This window comes from Alternaria arbusti, assembly GCF_024043155.1.
Source record: "Alternaria arbusti strain BMP 1465 chromosome Unknown scaffold_3, whole genome shotgun sequence".
NCBI lineage: Eukaryota > Fungi > Ascomycota > Dothideomycetes > Pleosporales > Pleosporaceae > Alternaria > Alternaria arbusti.
This window is the reverse complement of record NW_026249943.1, coordinates 672,912-688,112: the sequence shown is the minus strand read 5'-3', so window position 1 is coordinate 688,112 and position 15,201 is coordinate 672,912. Positions and strand designations below refer to the sequence as shown.

The following is a 15,201-nucleotide window of genomic DNA, read 5'->3' as shown; positions in this document are numbered from 1 at the left end:
GACGCCATGAATAGAGGCGCGCGTATGTGGGTTGGGGTAAGTAAAGTAAGTGGGTGAGCGGGTTTCGTGGTCTGGCCTAGCCTGGCCGCCTTGCTGATGCGGATGTGTGGAGGTGGTTTGGGCAGGTGGGTGGTCTGGAAGTAGGCGCTGGTGGCAGATGCGTGGGTGCGGCGAGGTGCCTGGCGACCAGTTTAGCAACCACCATCTTTCTTGTGGTTCTGAGACGGTGGTCTTAGGGGTTGTTGATGGTGGGTTGACTCAACCTTGACGGAAGGGTGGTTCAAGTCGGAGTGATGTCCGTAGACGCTCGTGGCAGATGTGTGTTTACGGCGTGGCTTTTACTATTTACCGCTGCTGGATGCATGTGTTAGGTGTTGATCACATTGAACAAGCCGAAGGATTCAACCCTAGGATCTCAGAACGCCCGATCGTAAGGGGAGTCAGGCATCTACAAGGCAAACTGACGCCTTGACGCTGGTGACAGCCTCGCGGGCGCTGATGTTTCATCGCCGGAAGGTCATGATACGGATCCACGGTATTACTACCTAATTGCGTTAATATCTTGTAAACATAGAGTCCTCTCTTTGATGAGCCCAGGAAGCAAGGGAAACGCAAGTAGAATTGGGTGTTCTATAGTTTATACACAAGCCTTAAAAGCAAGTAGCTGTGTATGACGACCAAAAAAAATCGAACACCCACCTACGTAACATTTGAAATGTTACTAACCAAGAAGCACAAATGAGGTCAATGATTTGCTAATCTCTATTCGGATTCCAATGTACACTGCCGAGTATTTAACTTTTCCCATCTGTATCATGCACACATGAAAGGGTTGGCAACATCCGAGCTACAACATGATATCATTCGCACTACTTGATATCCATCAATGTTCTTCGCACAAGCGCACCCAAAAGACATCGCCGGAATGATCGTGCATGCTGAAAGTAAATGAGTGCGAGAGCAGCTCATATGTCAAAGAGTGCGTCCAAGATCCCGAGCCCAACATTGTTCACCACCCCATCACGAACGCTCTGACGGCACACTAAAGCCAATTAGAAAATCCTTCTCGAAGCCGTTGTCCAGACCCTCCATAGTCTCCTAGATTCGGGATGCTTCGTCATTGGCCGCGTCCATGCCCTCCGTACTCTCCTCGGTTCCGGATGCTTCATCTCCTGTCGCGTCTATGCCCTCTGTAGTCTCATCGAATTGGGTTGATTCATCTCTGACAGCGTCCACGCCCTCCGTAGTCTCCTGGGTCGCAGTTTCTTCAGCGGCGTCGTTAATGGTGTCCTCTCCATCCGCGCTCTCCCTAAGCCTAGTACGGTCTTGGTGCTCTTCCCAGACATTCCCCGACAACTCCTCTCCGAACACCCTACTACCCCTCCGCCTCAGGCCCCTCAGTTTGAGCGTGAGTTTTGGCCGTTGCGTCTCTTCTTCCACGAGGTCATCAACATCCTCTGTCTGGACCGCCGTGGCACTGCTGCGACTGCTGCCGTCACTTCCACCATCTTCTTTATCTTCAACTGGAAGGCCGAGGTATGTGTTGACTTCCCTCAGTATGCTGCCCCGGTAACGACTTTGGATGCCTCCGGTATTTTCCATATGGGTTTTGAAGTCAGGATACGTCTCACATAGCTCTCCCCACGTGGTGCTATCTCCAGGAACGTCGTTCCTGTTGAAACCGCCGCCACGGGGTGAATCCTGTGCGCCGATATAGTGGACATCTCGCTGAGACCAATGAGAGGCGAGAGCGTCGAAAAAGAGTCTTTGGAGTAGTTCCATCCCGGCGGAAGCCTGACTGTGGCGGTCTTGTCTTGGAGGAGGCGGGGAGCCAACAGACGGTCTTCTTGCGACAGGACCGATGATCGCGATACGACGAAGGCTCTCGGCGGTGGTGTTAGCGCAGATGTACGCAATATCACTCGCTCGAAGTAAAGATTGTTTCGCGTCGGATCTTGTCGACCGGGCGAGTGGCTCGACAAGCTTGTACAATTCCCGCATACCGGCTTCCCAGTATTCACTCGCTTCGAGCTTAATTCCGAGGAGGCAGGCTTCAGCATGTGCTCGTAGGCTACGGTAACCGGTAACGACTGTGTTCGGACTGTATACGCTCGACTCCATGTATGGAACGAAATCGGCGAAGGCGTTGGGAGTGATGGTTGGGAGTTGGACTTCGGAGATCTTTCTGTCTGCGGCGATTATTCCGTCGAACATGCTTGAATGTCGTATTAGACGTGCTTTGGGAATATGCCAGGTTCGTTGATTTGACTCTGGTCCGACGATGATCTCCATTGTGCCTGGAACTTCTGGAGCACTTGTGACGGATGGATCGCCGGATTGGTACGGACGGGTGGTTTCGGGCTTCAAGTTGAGTGTCTTGTAATCCGATCTGGCGGTGCTTATGTAGCGTCTATTGTACATGTTCGTACTTCTAGCGGGAAGTGCCATATTCGCTGTCTCGGCGTGTGCGTTTCTTCGTTGGCCGATCATTGGCGAGGCGGGAGGTGGGGAGCGGTGTAGTATCTGTGATGTGCCGGGTGATGAACGTTTCTATGATATGTAGGCTTTTCGGGTGCAAGTGACGGTGCGCAAACGGACGCAATATCGCGTGCGCACTCTGGGTGACTGGCGATAGTGAAAGTGACCCCAATATATGCGTTGCGTTGCTGATAAAAGTGAACGAGTACGGATGTGTTGCAGTAAGCATGTGATGGTAACGGAATGTGATTAGACGAACTTTTTATGATGATGAATGTGTGAGGGAATGATACATCGAGAAGTTGACTTATGGGGACAGCGCTGGTCCTGGCGATATGGGCAACAACGACCACATTCCATGGTACTGCGACCGAGCGAGGTCACTCGCGATTGCCGCAAGAAGTACAGTATGCATCGGGAACTGAAAGAGTAGAGAAATCGCAAAGTTGTCATGCTCGTAAGACATGCACAACGACGACTCGGAGTGAAGTGTTGGAAGTGAGAGCATCGCAAGGTAAGGCATCGTTGTGGCTAAGCCGTATTGGGCAACCACGACCCTGCGCAAAAGCAAACCGCATCTCATCCAACTCAATGGCATCCATGACCATCATCACGCAAGCGCCTTCCCGTCTACCTCCACCATCATGACCCTAGATCCCACCTGTTCTCGCTCCAACCCACCCGTATCGCCCCTCCCTCCATAACACTCACCAGCACGCCACTTCTCACCGAAAGTATAAAACACCCACGGTACCGGCGCGAAAGCAAGAGCGATGAACGCAAGCAACGAAAAGGACCAACCCACATCGAGCTTTTGATACATCTTGTGCGAGAAGAGAGGCGCAAGACCACCGACGAGCGAGCGCATGACTGAGCAGGCGGCCATGCCAGATGCGGAGTGGAGTGGGTAGGCGTCTAGGATGTATGTGCCTGTGAAGAACTGGATGAGAGTTAGCAGTTGTATAGAAAGTGTTGCGAACCGGTTCAAGACGACACATGAGTTGAGGAGGATGAACTTACGATAGCGCTCATAGACCCAGCACCAAACACCGCCGTTCCGATCAATGGCGCAATCCAGTGCACTCCATACTGAGCCGTCCAAGCATAGATGAACAACCCAATACTCACAAGTGGGAACCAAAATATCATCGGTAGCAATCTGTTCTCCGGTCTCATGTCGCCCTTGAGTGCCTTCCGCTTGACGAGGCTGTCGCTAATTGCACCGCCTCCAAGCATACCAATGAGGTTACCGACAGCCGTACCGAGATAAGCAAGGCCCAGGTTTTTGGGCGCCCATCCGTAAGTCTCGACGAATGTTGTCGGGATGGTCGTGTACAAGATATATAGGGATCCGTATCCGATAGCCGTGAGCAGCGAGGTGAAGAAGATCGGTCGAGACAGGAAAAGCATGCGTAGCGGCATGACCATCGCCGTGCGAAAAGCTACCAACTTGCTCGTCCCAGCGTCCAAATCAGACTTGGCCCTTAGTTCCTTATTTCCCGTGTGTTTCCGCAACTGTGCAGCTTTTCGACGCAGTAGAACCGGTTCATATGTCTCCGACAAACATACCATGCTGAGCGCCGTACTCAACCCGCCCAAAATAGCAGTAAGATAGAATATCCACCGCCACCCTCTCGCAGCGTTAAGGTAGCTACCCGCTGTAGGACTAATCGCTGGACCGAGATTATACGCCAATCCTATCAAGGCCATGACCCCCCCCCGCGTTTCTCTTTCACCCAGAGATCACCGATGCTGGACGGCGCGAGGGCGAATACGCTACTACCGCCCACGCCGGCGAGGAAGCGGAAGACAGCCAACGTGCCGAGAGAGTTGGATCGTCCGCATGCGAAGGTGCTTACCGTGAAGAGCATGTTACATCCGTGGTACAAAGGCAGTCGGCCGTATTGCTCCGAAAGGGGACTTATGAGAAGGGGACCGAACGCGTAGCCTAGGACGTAGATACTCAGGACGAAGGCAGAGAGGTAGGCATCGGTTGATGCGAAGTCTCTTATGATGTCTGGCATTGCTGGCGCGACGACGGAGGACGTGAAAGGTCTATTGAAAGTTAGCGGGTTGTGATTACAGTATGAATGAAGCAAGATACTCACGATACAAAACACATGATGAATATGCAACTGATATTGATATCCTTCTTCCACGAGAGGAAGTTCCTGGGGTTTGCCGCATCGTCGTTGCCGTGCCAGTCGACGACACTCAACTGTCTTTCCTTGCTACGTCTGAGAGTGCTGGGTGTGTCTAGCATGTTGGAGCCCGGACTTGTGGTGTAGCTGTTGTAAATGCTCGGTAGCTCTTCACTCCTATAAAGCTCCAGAGCTTCTTTTCGTGTGGAACTGTCACTCATGACGTCCGCCGAAGGGCAGGAGTGGATTCGAGTAACAAAGAGTTTCAGGTTTAGCGATCACGCGTAGTGGGAGCAAAGAGGGGACAGGAAAGCCGAATTGGTCTGCGTTTGCGTAACGTCGTTCACGTGAGGCGTCTTGACCAGCCCTGTGATGGGGTTACGAGATGTGATGAGCACGTCATTTGGTCAAGATGAGTTCACGTTTGGAGAGTTGCCGCTGCCGCGTGGAGGACGCTAACACCCCAGGGCTTTCCACTTCCTATCTTCACGGAAGGAGTCACTCGGAGTGTTCCCAGTTCACATTGGCAAGTGGAAGGAAAGCGGTGCGAACGGCTGGTATTGCGAAACCAGGAGGACGCGAACATTGGTGCGATCTCGGCTTTTCTTGTTGCTTCCGACGGCCGGCTACTTACATTAGCATGGGAACGAAACGTCTGAAGTCGGCCAGCAAGTACTACCTGGCACTCTCGACTTGCACAGGATATTTCTCCAAACTCTCATACCACTGAAGCGTACTTCCGATCATGAACGCCCAGCTACCCCAAAAGGTACTGAGCGACGCCTGATATTGCGCCCAGCTCCTATTATCGTATCCGAAAGCCGGACACAGCGTGAAGCCTATACCGCCTATGAGGTTCCAGGCCCCGACCCACCATCCCAGCGTTCGAGGAGCAGGTTTCCACCATTTGGACTGAGTCTCGATCATGAATAGGGCTCCGGAAATTATGAATCCTATACCACCAACGACTTGAGTTGTCCAGTAGAGGATTATGGTAAGGGTTTGCGACATCTGATCGTATATGCCGGGCAGTGCAGTCAGGCCCGCGACCCAGAAGATCGTTGCACCGAGCAGCTGGGACATGGACGCTATAAAGCCGAGGTTGTGAATGTAGTGGGTCCGTAGTTCTTCGTTTGACGGCCACCAGACCCAGGAACGCTCTTGCGGCTCCAGATCGGGCTTTGGTTCGGCGATCTGTCGAGTCCTGACAGCATGCCGTTTGTTGTGATGGTGCGTGCAATGTGACTTTGACGGCCGCAGCTCTACGCGTACATCCCCCTCCTCTTCATGCGATAGGATCTGCTCCACCGCCCATCCGAAGCACCCCGATCGGCCCTCATTCACAGCTTCTGCTACAAGGAGGAATGACCCCACCTCGAAGATGCAGACCCCGACAAACGCTGTTATTCCCCCACCATACAATTCCTCATTTGTGAATTCCGAATCTGGTCGTATCAACGGCAGGAAGACGAAGAAGGCATTGAATAACCACACCACGCTGCCCATTGTGAAAACAAAGGCAACGTCGAAGGATATATCCCATACCGGAAAGTATGTGAACATACGCCAGATGTTGCGTGCGACGCTGCGGAACGAGGAAGTCGGGCGTGGGGTATCGTGTTTCGTTGAGATGGCAGCTTGACTATGCTCTATGTCTACGGCATGTCGTCCCTTGCGGTCATTGCGCGAGGTCCACTTGTACCGGACATCGGGACGGTCGTCGTGGCGGTAATGGGCTCGCGTGGGGTTGAGGAAAGGAACCGGGCCGGTGACGCGATCGTCTTCGAGGCGTAGGCCGGTGCCGTGTCTCACGGGTTCGCGGGCTGGGTGGAAGGTTTTGTTGCGTTGCGTTCTGCGCGTGGCTGGGCCATCGCGACTTGTCATGTCAGCTAACCGTCGTCAATTCGGGTGAGTGTTGCTGTGTCGTTAGCATTGATGAAAGCTATTGGCATGCTCGCGAGATAACTAGCGAGAGAATATTGCGAACCCATGTTTGGACGCGAAGATGCTGTCCGGCTGCGTCATAGCCCCAGATCGTTGGAGTTGTTAGCGTTCCCCAGCCCTGCTGAGTCAGCACTCTGCCTAATCCTCCGCGCCTGCGCGCATTACCCTCGAACCACGCAGCTCCTCCCTAGATACGCGTCACAGACAACTACATTACCTGTCAAAGTGCGCCTGAACATAGGTGACTCAAAGAGTTATCGACAACATCTTAGAAAGTTCCTGGTAGGTACTTGCCCAGGTAGGTAGCCTGAGATAGGGCAAGCCCGCGATTCGGCGCTGGAAGGGAACCGGTATGTCGCTTCTTCATCCAGGAGCTAGTGGTCGTCTCGCCTGTGACTTTTGTCTTACTTTAGTCTTCTTTGCTATGGTGGATTCCTACTGAAAACTCCGTGGCCTACAGAACTGGACTGATCGGGACTCTCGCTAACTCGAAAAACTAAAGCACTGTAATAGTCGGCCAGCGCGAAGCGACTTCAAGACAAGATGTTTGCAGGTAGGTCACTCGTACCGATCATGATGATGTAGTTTACTGATCCCAAATTAGAACGATGCCACCTCATCACGATGGATACGCGCATTCCATCCAAAGCAGACGCGCCCGAGTACACCTTTGCTCTTGCCTACCGAAAGCCCGTACGTACACACCTGGACTGAATTCAGTGTCGGTGAGATCTAACAAGAAGCAGGAACCCATACCCAAAACCTGGGAGGCGATGGCAGGTGACAACGGCGTCAGTTTTCTCGATCTACCGCGAGAGTTAAGAGACATGGTCTACAACTACATCTGCACCGACCTGCCACAAATCGGAGACGGATGGCGCGATAAGCACGACGAAGGAAAACACGGTATCCCCGCCGCCACTGAGGCTCAGGCCGATGTATTGCACGACTGCAATATCATGAGGACATGCCGCCAGGTCCATTGGGAATTCGCCGAAATGCTCTACGCGCAACCCCTCCAAATCTGCAGCCCCATATACGAGTTTCAGACTCAGTTCATCCTACCCGGCTCGCATATCCTGCCCTTGTCGCCAACATACGCACATCTTGTCAAGAAGGTGGCCGTCCTTCATGACACGGCTATCGGAAATGTTCCAGACGACTACTATTACCGCGCCTCAACGTCAGGTGATCATCAATGGCAGCATGTTGCCTCGGTCGCGACGCAGTTAGGAAAGCTTTTTCCTATGATTCAGACTGTGCGCGTGCTTCATCGTATCTGCCCACGGGATTACAGTTATGATACGACATTCCAGACTCTATGCGGACTACTTGGCGACAACAGAGAGGAGCAAGTCGAGAAGTCTGAAAAGTTTATCAAGGGTGTGTGTTGGAGTGATGGGAGACCCGTGAAGCTGCCACCGCAACTAGAGCTGGTGAACTTGGACTTCGACACCATCGTCGAAACCCCTTTGGTTGAAGCTATAAAGAACGTGCGAGCTGCAGAGCTGCAGAAGAAAGAGCTCAAGCGAAAGCTGCTCGTGTAAACTAGCTTCGCTAGCAAGCAGTCTGTCGTATGGTTCCAGGTCAACACAAGAGAAACCGGGCAAGGGACAAGTTGAAGACTCCAATTTGAACTAGTGGTATCAAAGTCGAAGACTTCTTGCACACTTCCGGCGCCACAAGGTCATCACTAAACGCCACCGCTGTGCTAATGATACAGAAACCGCAGTAATAATACAAACAAATCCAACACCAGGCCCAAACCGACCATCATTCCAACAACACATCGTACACATCATTCATCACAAGCCCCACCCTCACCTCGCCTTGTTATCCCCCTTCTTCCCCTTCTCCCTCTCATCAATCTTCAACCCCCTAACCAACTGCCGTCCCATCATCCTCGAGATCTCCTTCGCATAATCCGTCATGCGCATGCTGTTCCTCTCGTCATCGCTCTTGCCCTCATACGCCTTCTCGCTATATGGCGGAGGCGCATCTGTATACCGCGCGTACTCCGCTTCGATACGTTGGAGGTTGGAGTTGGACGACGAGCTCGAGTCGCTGCGGTGGGCGGAGTGGTTTGACGAGTGCGAGTGTGTTGATGGACTCGGGAAGGACGTGTATGAGGAGTTGCGCGCTGCGGAGTCGTCTGTGGTGGAGGTTCCAGAGGGTCTTTGACCAGCGGCGGCGGCTTTGGCGATGGACGAGGCAGAGTCGTGGCGCGAGGAGAGCATCGAGGAGGGGGTTTCGCGTTCGTTGACGCTGACTTCGGGGTAGTGATCCATTTTCGCGTTTGGGAATGACTCGATCTCGTAGTGGTAGTAGCAGTGGCAGTAGTAGTAGTGTAAAATCTAGAAAACAAGATCTGAGATCTTTTGTATGACTTGAATGTGGTGTGACTACTAGCGTCCTTTGATGATGGAAGTGTTATTGGTTGCGCGTGTCCTGCTGCTGCGGTCGATGGCTGGGATATTTAAACAGCTGCCTACTCATACCACGCACATGATGTACATGACACAGACCCATACCAATCCTGTAAGTAATACTACGACGTCATTGCAGCGCCATCGTGCCCAGCCACGCTTTGGCTATCGCAGTCCGGATGAGGAAATGATGTGTGGCTCATCAGAAGACCACGCCTCAAAGACAGGAGTGCGTATAGTGCTTGGTTTCTATGACAAACTGGCGAAGACATTCCACAGCGGGCAAACTCAGTCTTGGACTGTTTAATGACACGCGATGATCTGGGAAGATGATGATGTTGGGGATAAACGTTATCGGGGAGGCGGACACGGAGCAAAACGAGGCGCAAGCGAAGCGAAGGATGTGTGGCGTTGCGAAATGGATGGGTCCAATGATGTCACTCATCACCATCAGCCGTGCCGTGTCGCACAGCAAAGACCGGAAAGCTGAGCATGCAGATCACAGGACATGATGAAACAATAATTGGCATATACGAAATGATGGGGTATCTTGGGTCCACACAGTGGACAATGCGTGTAACGTGACAGAGTAGGAGATGGGCGGTAGGACGAAAAGCAGGTACTGAGCCCCAACCAACAAACCTCATGCCCTGACTAGACCCCTGACGGCGTTCTTGAGCTTCCCCAACCCCCGCGAACTCCTCTTGTGGGATTTGTGTCGCTCTAGCTCCATGGCCGTTGGCGCGTTGAAGTTGCCGCTTATTCTTGAGATCTCGCTCTTAGGATTGTGGTGGGCTGGTGATGGCGAATAGTAGGGCTCAGCTGATGAGAATCTCCTCGGACGCCCCGTGTCGTCGTCAGAATAAGACGATCTCAGATATGCGGAAATGACGGCTTGTTGAGACAGTTGCTCATCGTCCGATGACCGTGGTGTGTGGTGTAGAGTTGTCCGTGGTTGATGCGAGTCTGCACGCTTCCGCGATGATGGCATGAACAATGCACTGCGCTGGTTTGGGTCTTCGGGTATATCGCTCATCGAGTACCTCGCTAACATGAAGTTAAGGATGGTGTTGATGAAGAGGGTGTTCATCGCTTACGTTGTTGCCGTTGAGACCTCTCCTGCCGCTCTTGTTTCTTTTGATTGTCCATGTTCGCTTTCTCGTGCCAAATAGTTCGTAATGCTCGATAATGCGCCGTTTGTAAATATTGCGCAAACTCTTTCCGTGGGTGATAAAGTGAAGATGCGCAACGCTTGAACGCAATGAAACACAACAAGAACCTCGAAATTAAGGAAACACCCACCTTTTCATACTTATCAACATAGCCATCAAGTAACTTCGCCCAATGCACGTGGTACCATGGTAAAATACCATAATCCCACGTCATCGACTGTACCTCCCAATCAAGTCCATCCCGCGAGAAGCTACAGAAGTCAAACCGCGGATCGGAAACAAGACGGGTAACCGGTCAACCTAAGCCTCGAGCGCCCCGCATGCTGCCAACTTGGCGGGCGATGATGTCCAGTTAAGGTTGCCTCGCATGGCATAGTACTTGTAGTGTTGGTGTCATCCGGGAGCCCGTATCCGCGGCTGAAGTGAGCGCTGGGTGATGTGAATGGCGGGGTTGGATGCAGGGTAGCCTTAGCCATGTCGCAAGCGATACACGGTGTAGATACGAGGAGATCGGCACAAGGCTGTGAGAGATCGTGAGATGGATATTCTGGCGAGTGAAGTGTTGCGATGGCGGAGCGATGGATTATCATGACGATATTGGGGCAAGAATGCGACTGGCCAACGGACATTCATACTCGGGGTATGTAAGGGAGGTGGCGCACGCAGCAGCCAAGACACAGTTCAAGTACCATCATGATGCACCCGCAAAGAGTGTAAGAGCTGTACAGTACTGTAAGACGCACCACATGTAATGCGAAAGTTCTCGCAGAAAAACCGTTCGTGAGGGTGGAACAGGATTGACATTGCAGGTGGGCATCTCGACATTAGACTGTGGGGGTAGGACCGAATAGCATCTGCCGAATTCCCATCGAACAATTCACCCTCATCTCTCCAAAGTGCGATCTTCGAAATTCGCGTTCATCTCGCGAGCAAGAAAGAAGCTCTCAAACACGTTCCGTCGTCCTGATGTACAGGGGGCTCATCTCCCCTCTGCCCTCGCTTCGCACCCTCGCACAGCCCAAAGTGGCAATAATTCCTTCCAAACACCCCCGTCGCTTCTCCTAACGGTGCACAGCCAACGTCCTCCGCCCTGCCCTTCCTCTCCCACGCAGCAAAGATGAACACACCATTGCGCGCCTGACTTTTCCTTCTCGAACAATGGAACAACTCACAACCTAAACATAGTAACACACGTGCAGCCACCTCACGTTTTTCTTCAAGGCACGCTATGGCGATCTGTTAGGGCCGAGGCGCAGCACAGCAGGCCGGCGGCCGGCGGCCGGCCTCGGATGCCTGACCGCAACGCGTCCCACAAGTGGGCCTCCGAGATGATGATGGATGGGCGCTGACGCGGTGTTTTTCGAGCGCTCGACCGTCGGACTCAGCCCATGTGGGTTCTTTTCGATAAATAGGAGGAGGGTTTCACCATGGAATGTGGGTGAGCTGTTGACTTTTTTGGTGGGCTTTGTTATTACTATTATCAAGCTCTATATATCGATTCAGATATTCTTATCACACTATACAATATATTTGCGCAACTATCAACGGGTCATCACTACATCTTCTCGTTTACACACATCACGGATTAATAGGGAAAGAGAAGTCGTCCGTAGCACTTGCAAGTTTTCTCGTACGTACCACCTCCACATCCTGTCATCCCGCAGCGGGACGCCGGCCGAGCAACAAAAAGCCCTCAACAAGCATCATCCCTAACGCGCTTCCAGGGGTCTACGCAACATCTTCCCTGATCCACCTTCAAAAGCCATCTAGAACCTGCCCACATAGCAGTACTCCGGCCAGCCACCCCGACAACCAACCTGTTCTTGGCCCTCTCCAAACCCGTAAACAAAGCGTTACGGAACGAAAGGCATCTACCACCTGCCACCCGCATCCGAGCACACACGAATATATTCTTAGCCAGGACACGAGCATCAATATTGTTGTTGGTGTAGCTTTCCCTTCTCGTATTCAGCACAGAGTCGGTACACTACTACATACTGCCGTCTATTCTTAAACTTTCGGCCCTACCGCATCGTACCGTACCCGCAACCACTACCACCAAAAGCACGATACGATCGACACACCAGACCCTCGAAAAAAACCTAAAAATGGATTCGCACGCGCAGACTACGACGATCAATACGCAAACTTCGTCTGCATCGTCGTCACGAGACTCGTCGCCTAATACACCCATCACACCTTTGTCGCCCGCGTCATCGGCAGGCAGCGGATACTTCCACCGTTCGTCGTCCGGGCTGGCATCGCCACAGGTGCCGTACCACATTATTGTTACGTTCGATGGCAAAGTGCGCGAGATGCTGCGGATAGAGAGGCAGAGTGAGGATATGGGTGAGGAGCGGAGGTCGAGGAGGACGACGCCCCGACCGAGGTATTATGCGAGGAACTCAGAGGAATAAAGACAAAGATACAAGTTGCTATTTGAATGGGTTGGCGAAAAGGGCGTTTACGATTTAAATGACTTGGGTATACTGGAAAAGACGGTTCGCGAGGTTGCGACTGTCATTGGCGATAAGGAATGGGATACAGAATCTGCGCAAATAGCTGGGATATTGTCAGTAATTGTAAATATAATCGAGAAGACGGGTCTAATTGTACCTACTGTCTACAGAATCCAACAAAAAGGAACTTCGCCACTTACAACCCCTTCCGCATCATTCCACCTTCACTTTCTTGGGCACAATCGCGCTGTACACCCTCGGCGACGACGATACCTCCCTCTTCCCCAGACTCGAAAGCGTGCGCGCGGCGTTCTCGGAACGCTTCTCAATGCGAATGATGCAGCTCTGTTGGCCCTGGTCTTCATTCACCACCCACATCCTGATCTTATCCTCGACGTCTTCGCGACAGATAATATGTATCTTATCATTCAGCCCGTGTGGCTCCACTGCGAGAAGCCGTCCTGACGTGGGACCAAAAGGCGGATCAACTCCGCGTCTACTCCGCGATAACCGGATTCGGAGGTCGCACACCTCATGGGCTAACAGAGCGAAGCCTTCTTGCTCGAGGCGCTCCATCGCTAGTCCCATCAAGTAGAAGAGCAGCATCTCGTCGTATTCGCAGCCTGCTTCGCCGTCCACGGTGATGAAATCTCGCAAGGCGGAACTTTCTGCGAGGTCTGAAGGTGATACCGCGGATTCGCTTCGTGACCAGGTGATGAGGTGGAAGGGGATTGCGGAGTAAGGGAGGAGCTGGTAGCGCATGCGACATGGGTTGGTCTTGAAGGAGTTCTGCTCTGTGAATCTCCTGGAGGAGGGCTTTTTCGCCACTTCCTTCGGTCCATTCTTGATAGCGAGTACGCGAGCATGAGGTCGGACTTGGCCATTCTTGATGACGAGTGCGTGGGCGGGAGGCTGAACTTGGCTATTCCAAGCATGCTGGTATTGCTTGGTGATAGAGGACAAACCCGGATGAGCATGGGCTGTCGACTGTGGTGGAGGTTCCACTGTCTGCTGGAGAGCATCTCGGAAGCGAAGTGCCTCCTTCAGCGCGAAGATGAATTCGCTGTCTACCACCGCGTCGAAGAGCTTGTATAGCTGTGAGGGGTCGCGGAGGTCAAACTCTTCTTGGCCATGTTGCCCGATCAATGTCACTGTTGAGACAGGTTTCTTGGCCTGGTTCACCCTGATGAATGCACGTTGGGTGATGTTCTGCTTGGGGCATCCATTTGGTGTCTGGTATCTTTGATCAGTTCTGTTTCCGTTGGATGTCACAGACTCGATCATGCAGACTTACATGGAGATACATCCGATTGGGAGCAAGAAAAGTCCATGAGCCCGGAGGCCAAGCAGTGTTCACAACAGCTGCTAAGACAGTCGTGCGATTACCGGCGGAGAAAGCGTCCTGTGCTAAGAGCTCGTATGCTCTCTGGAAGCGCTGCGTAACGGGCTGGTTGTTCCGAAGCTCCTGGAAGTAGCACGCGTATGCAATCCGGCGGAGATTCAAGAGCTTTTCTTCAAGAGTGATGTGGTAGGGACCATTGCTGAATGATGCATCTGAATTATTCCACCCGAGAAAAGAAAGGAGCTCATCGGGCAACACCATGATTGTTTGGTGCGCATGTGACGTGATGAAGCTTTGTTGAGGACGAGTGCGTAAGTGAAGACTCAGACTGGAGTTGTTTCCAGTGATGGTCGTCTACACAATTCCTGAAGACAATATCGTTAGCAAGCCATGATAAAGCGAATATGGGTTCAAAGAGCTACTCACCCGTGTCGAGTAGCCACGACACAAGCGGTGTCAGTGACTGTCAATGTTTTCCGCAACCGTGATCGAGGCGAAACTCAGATCTAGGCGTGTCTTCAAAGCGGGCCAGTAGCATTGATGTGGTTTGCTCGCAAAATCGATGAGTTGGGAGGATGAACTTGTGATGGGATTAGATGGAAAGTGTGTGGTTGCAGTTGTTGTTGCTCAGGAAGAGAGAAGGTATACCCCATCACTCCGCACCTGCTGAGGTCAGCAGCGAGGCAACGACGACTGCAGATGTACTATGAATACTGATGTAAGAATCGATATGGATGTTCCTCTACTTCGGTAAATGAGTGCACATTGTGGCTCATAACGCTCCACTTCCGGGCCGGGCAGACGACCCCCGATGCGGCGGCCCAGCTCCATGGCATGCCTTTACGGTATACCTAGTACATTCTGAGCTTATTCCTTATCGTGTACCAGCATATCACGACTCTGGAAGGCCGATGCGGAGTTCAGTGCGAAGTTCTTGTTAAATCCAGCGTTTCACGACACTGGCATCGCTCGAGTTTGTCCATTACCGCTGCTCGTGATACTTTTCGCACTGCTATACTGTATATGCCGCATATTATTCATGCACTATGCTCACAGGCTTTCTCTGACTGCTAAACCTCTCGCAACGATCATGCGACAGCCCCAACGTAGTCAAAGTGATGCAACGACCACGAAGGACGGACGCGCGGCGGCAGATCATCCTAAGCTTATCAAGCCACAAAGCTTAATCAAGTCATACCGGTAATATAAGCGACGACCAAGCTTTTGTTTGGCCTTGTG

General features: G+C 52.4%; 8 protein-coding genes across 8 annotated transcripts; 1 reads left to right on the top strand and 7 right to left on the bottom strand.

Moving 5' to 3' along the window:
• Positions 1-1,098: 1,098 nt before the first annotated feature.
• J4E86_002852 (uncharacterized protein) lies at positions 1,099-2,448 on the bottom strand (the record flags this gene model as incomplete). Its single annotated transcript, XM_051443409.1, has 2 exons — positions 1,099-2,389; positions 2,420-2,448. 2 exons carry the CDS (start codon positions 2,446-2,448, stop codon positions 1,099-1,101), a joined length of 1,320 nt encoding a protein of 439 aa, XP_051304904.1.
• A 640-nt stretch (positions 2,449-3,088) lies between these two features.
• J4E86_002851 (uncharacterized protein) lies at positions 3,089-3,906 on the bottom strand (the record flags this gene model as incomplete). The annotated part of the gene is made up of 2 exons (XM_051443408.1): positions 3,089-3,418; positions 3,499-3,906. The coding sequence occupies 2 exons, from the start codon at positions 3,904-3,906 to the stop codon at positions 3,089-3,091; spliced, it is 738 nt and encodes a 245-aa protein (XP_051304903.1).
• A 272-nt stretch (positions 3,907-4,178) lies between these two features.
• J4E86_002850 (uncharacterized protein) lies at positions 4,179-4,840 on the bottom strand (the record flags this gene model as incomplete). The annotated part of the gene is made up of 2 exons (XM_051443407.1): positions 4,179-4,533; positions 4,587-4,840. 2 exons carry the CDS (start codon positions 4,838-4,840, stop codon positions 4,179-4,181), a joined length of 609 nt encoding a protein of 202 aa, XP_051304902.1.
• A 454-nt stretch (positions 4,841-5,294) lies between these two features.
• On the bottom strand, positions 5,295-6,610 carry J4E86_002849 (uncharacterized protein; the record flags this gene model as incomplete). Its single annotated transcript, XM_051443406.1, has 2 exons — positions 5,295-6,442; positions 6,607-6,610. The coding sequence occupies 2 exons, from the start codon at positions 6,608-6,610 to the stop codon at positions 5,295-5,297; spliced, it is 1,152 nt and encodes a 383-aa protein (XP_051304901.1).
• Positions 6,611-7,187: 577 nt separating this feature from the next.
• Positions 7,188-8,110, top strand: J4E86_002848 (uncharacterized protein; the record flags this gene model as incomplete). The annotated part of the gene is made up of 2 exons (XM_051443405.1): positions 7,188-7,256; positions 7,310-8,110. 2 exons carry the CDS (start codon positions 7,188-7,190, stop codon positions 8,108-8,110), a joined length of 870 nt encoding a protein of 289 aa, XP_051304900.1.
• A 273-nt stretch (positions 8,111-8,383) lies between these two features.
• On the bottom strand, positions 8,384-8,851 carry J4E86_002847 (uncharacterized protein; the record flags this gene model as incomplete). Its single annotated transcript, XM_051443404.1, has 1 exon — positions 8,384-8,851. One exon carries the CDS (start codon positions 8,849-8,851, stop codon positions 8,384-8,386), a length of 468 nt encoding a protein of 155 aa, XP_051304899.1.
• A 781-nt stretch (positions 8,852-9,632) lies between these two features.
• Positions 9,633-10,138, bottom strand: J4E86_002846 (uncharacterized protein; the record flags this gene model as incomplete). Its single annotated transcript, XM_051443403.1, has 2 exons — positions 9,633-10,036; positions 10,087-10,138. The coding sequence occupies 2 exons, from the start codon at positions 10,136-10,138 to the stop codon at positions 9,633-9,635; spliced, it is 456 nt and encodes a 151-aa protein (XP_051304898.1).
• Positions 10,139-12,833: 2,695 nt separating this feature from the next.
• On the bottom strand, positions 12,834-14,223 carry J4E86_002845 (uncharacterized protein; the record flags this gene model as incomplete). The annotated part of the gene is made up of 2 exons (XM_051443402.1): positions 12,834-13,853; positions 13,915-14,223. 2 exons carry the CDS (start codon positions 14,221-14,223, stop codon positions 12,834-12,836), a joined length of 1,329 nt encoding a protein of 442 aa, XP_051304897.1.
• Between the last annotated feature and the right edge of the window lie 978 nt (positions 14,224-15,201).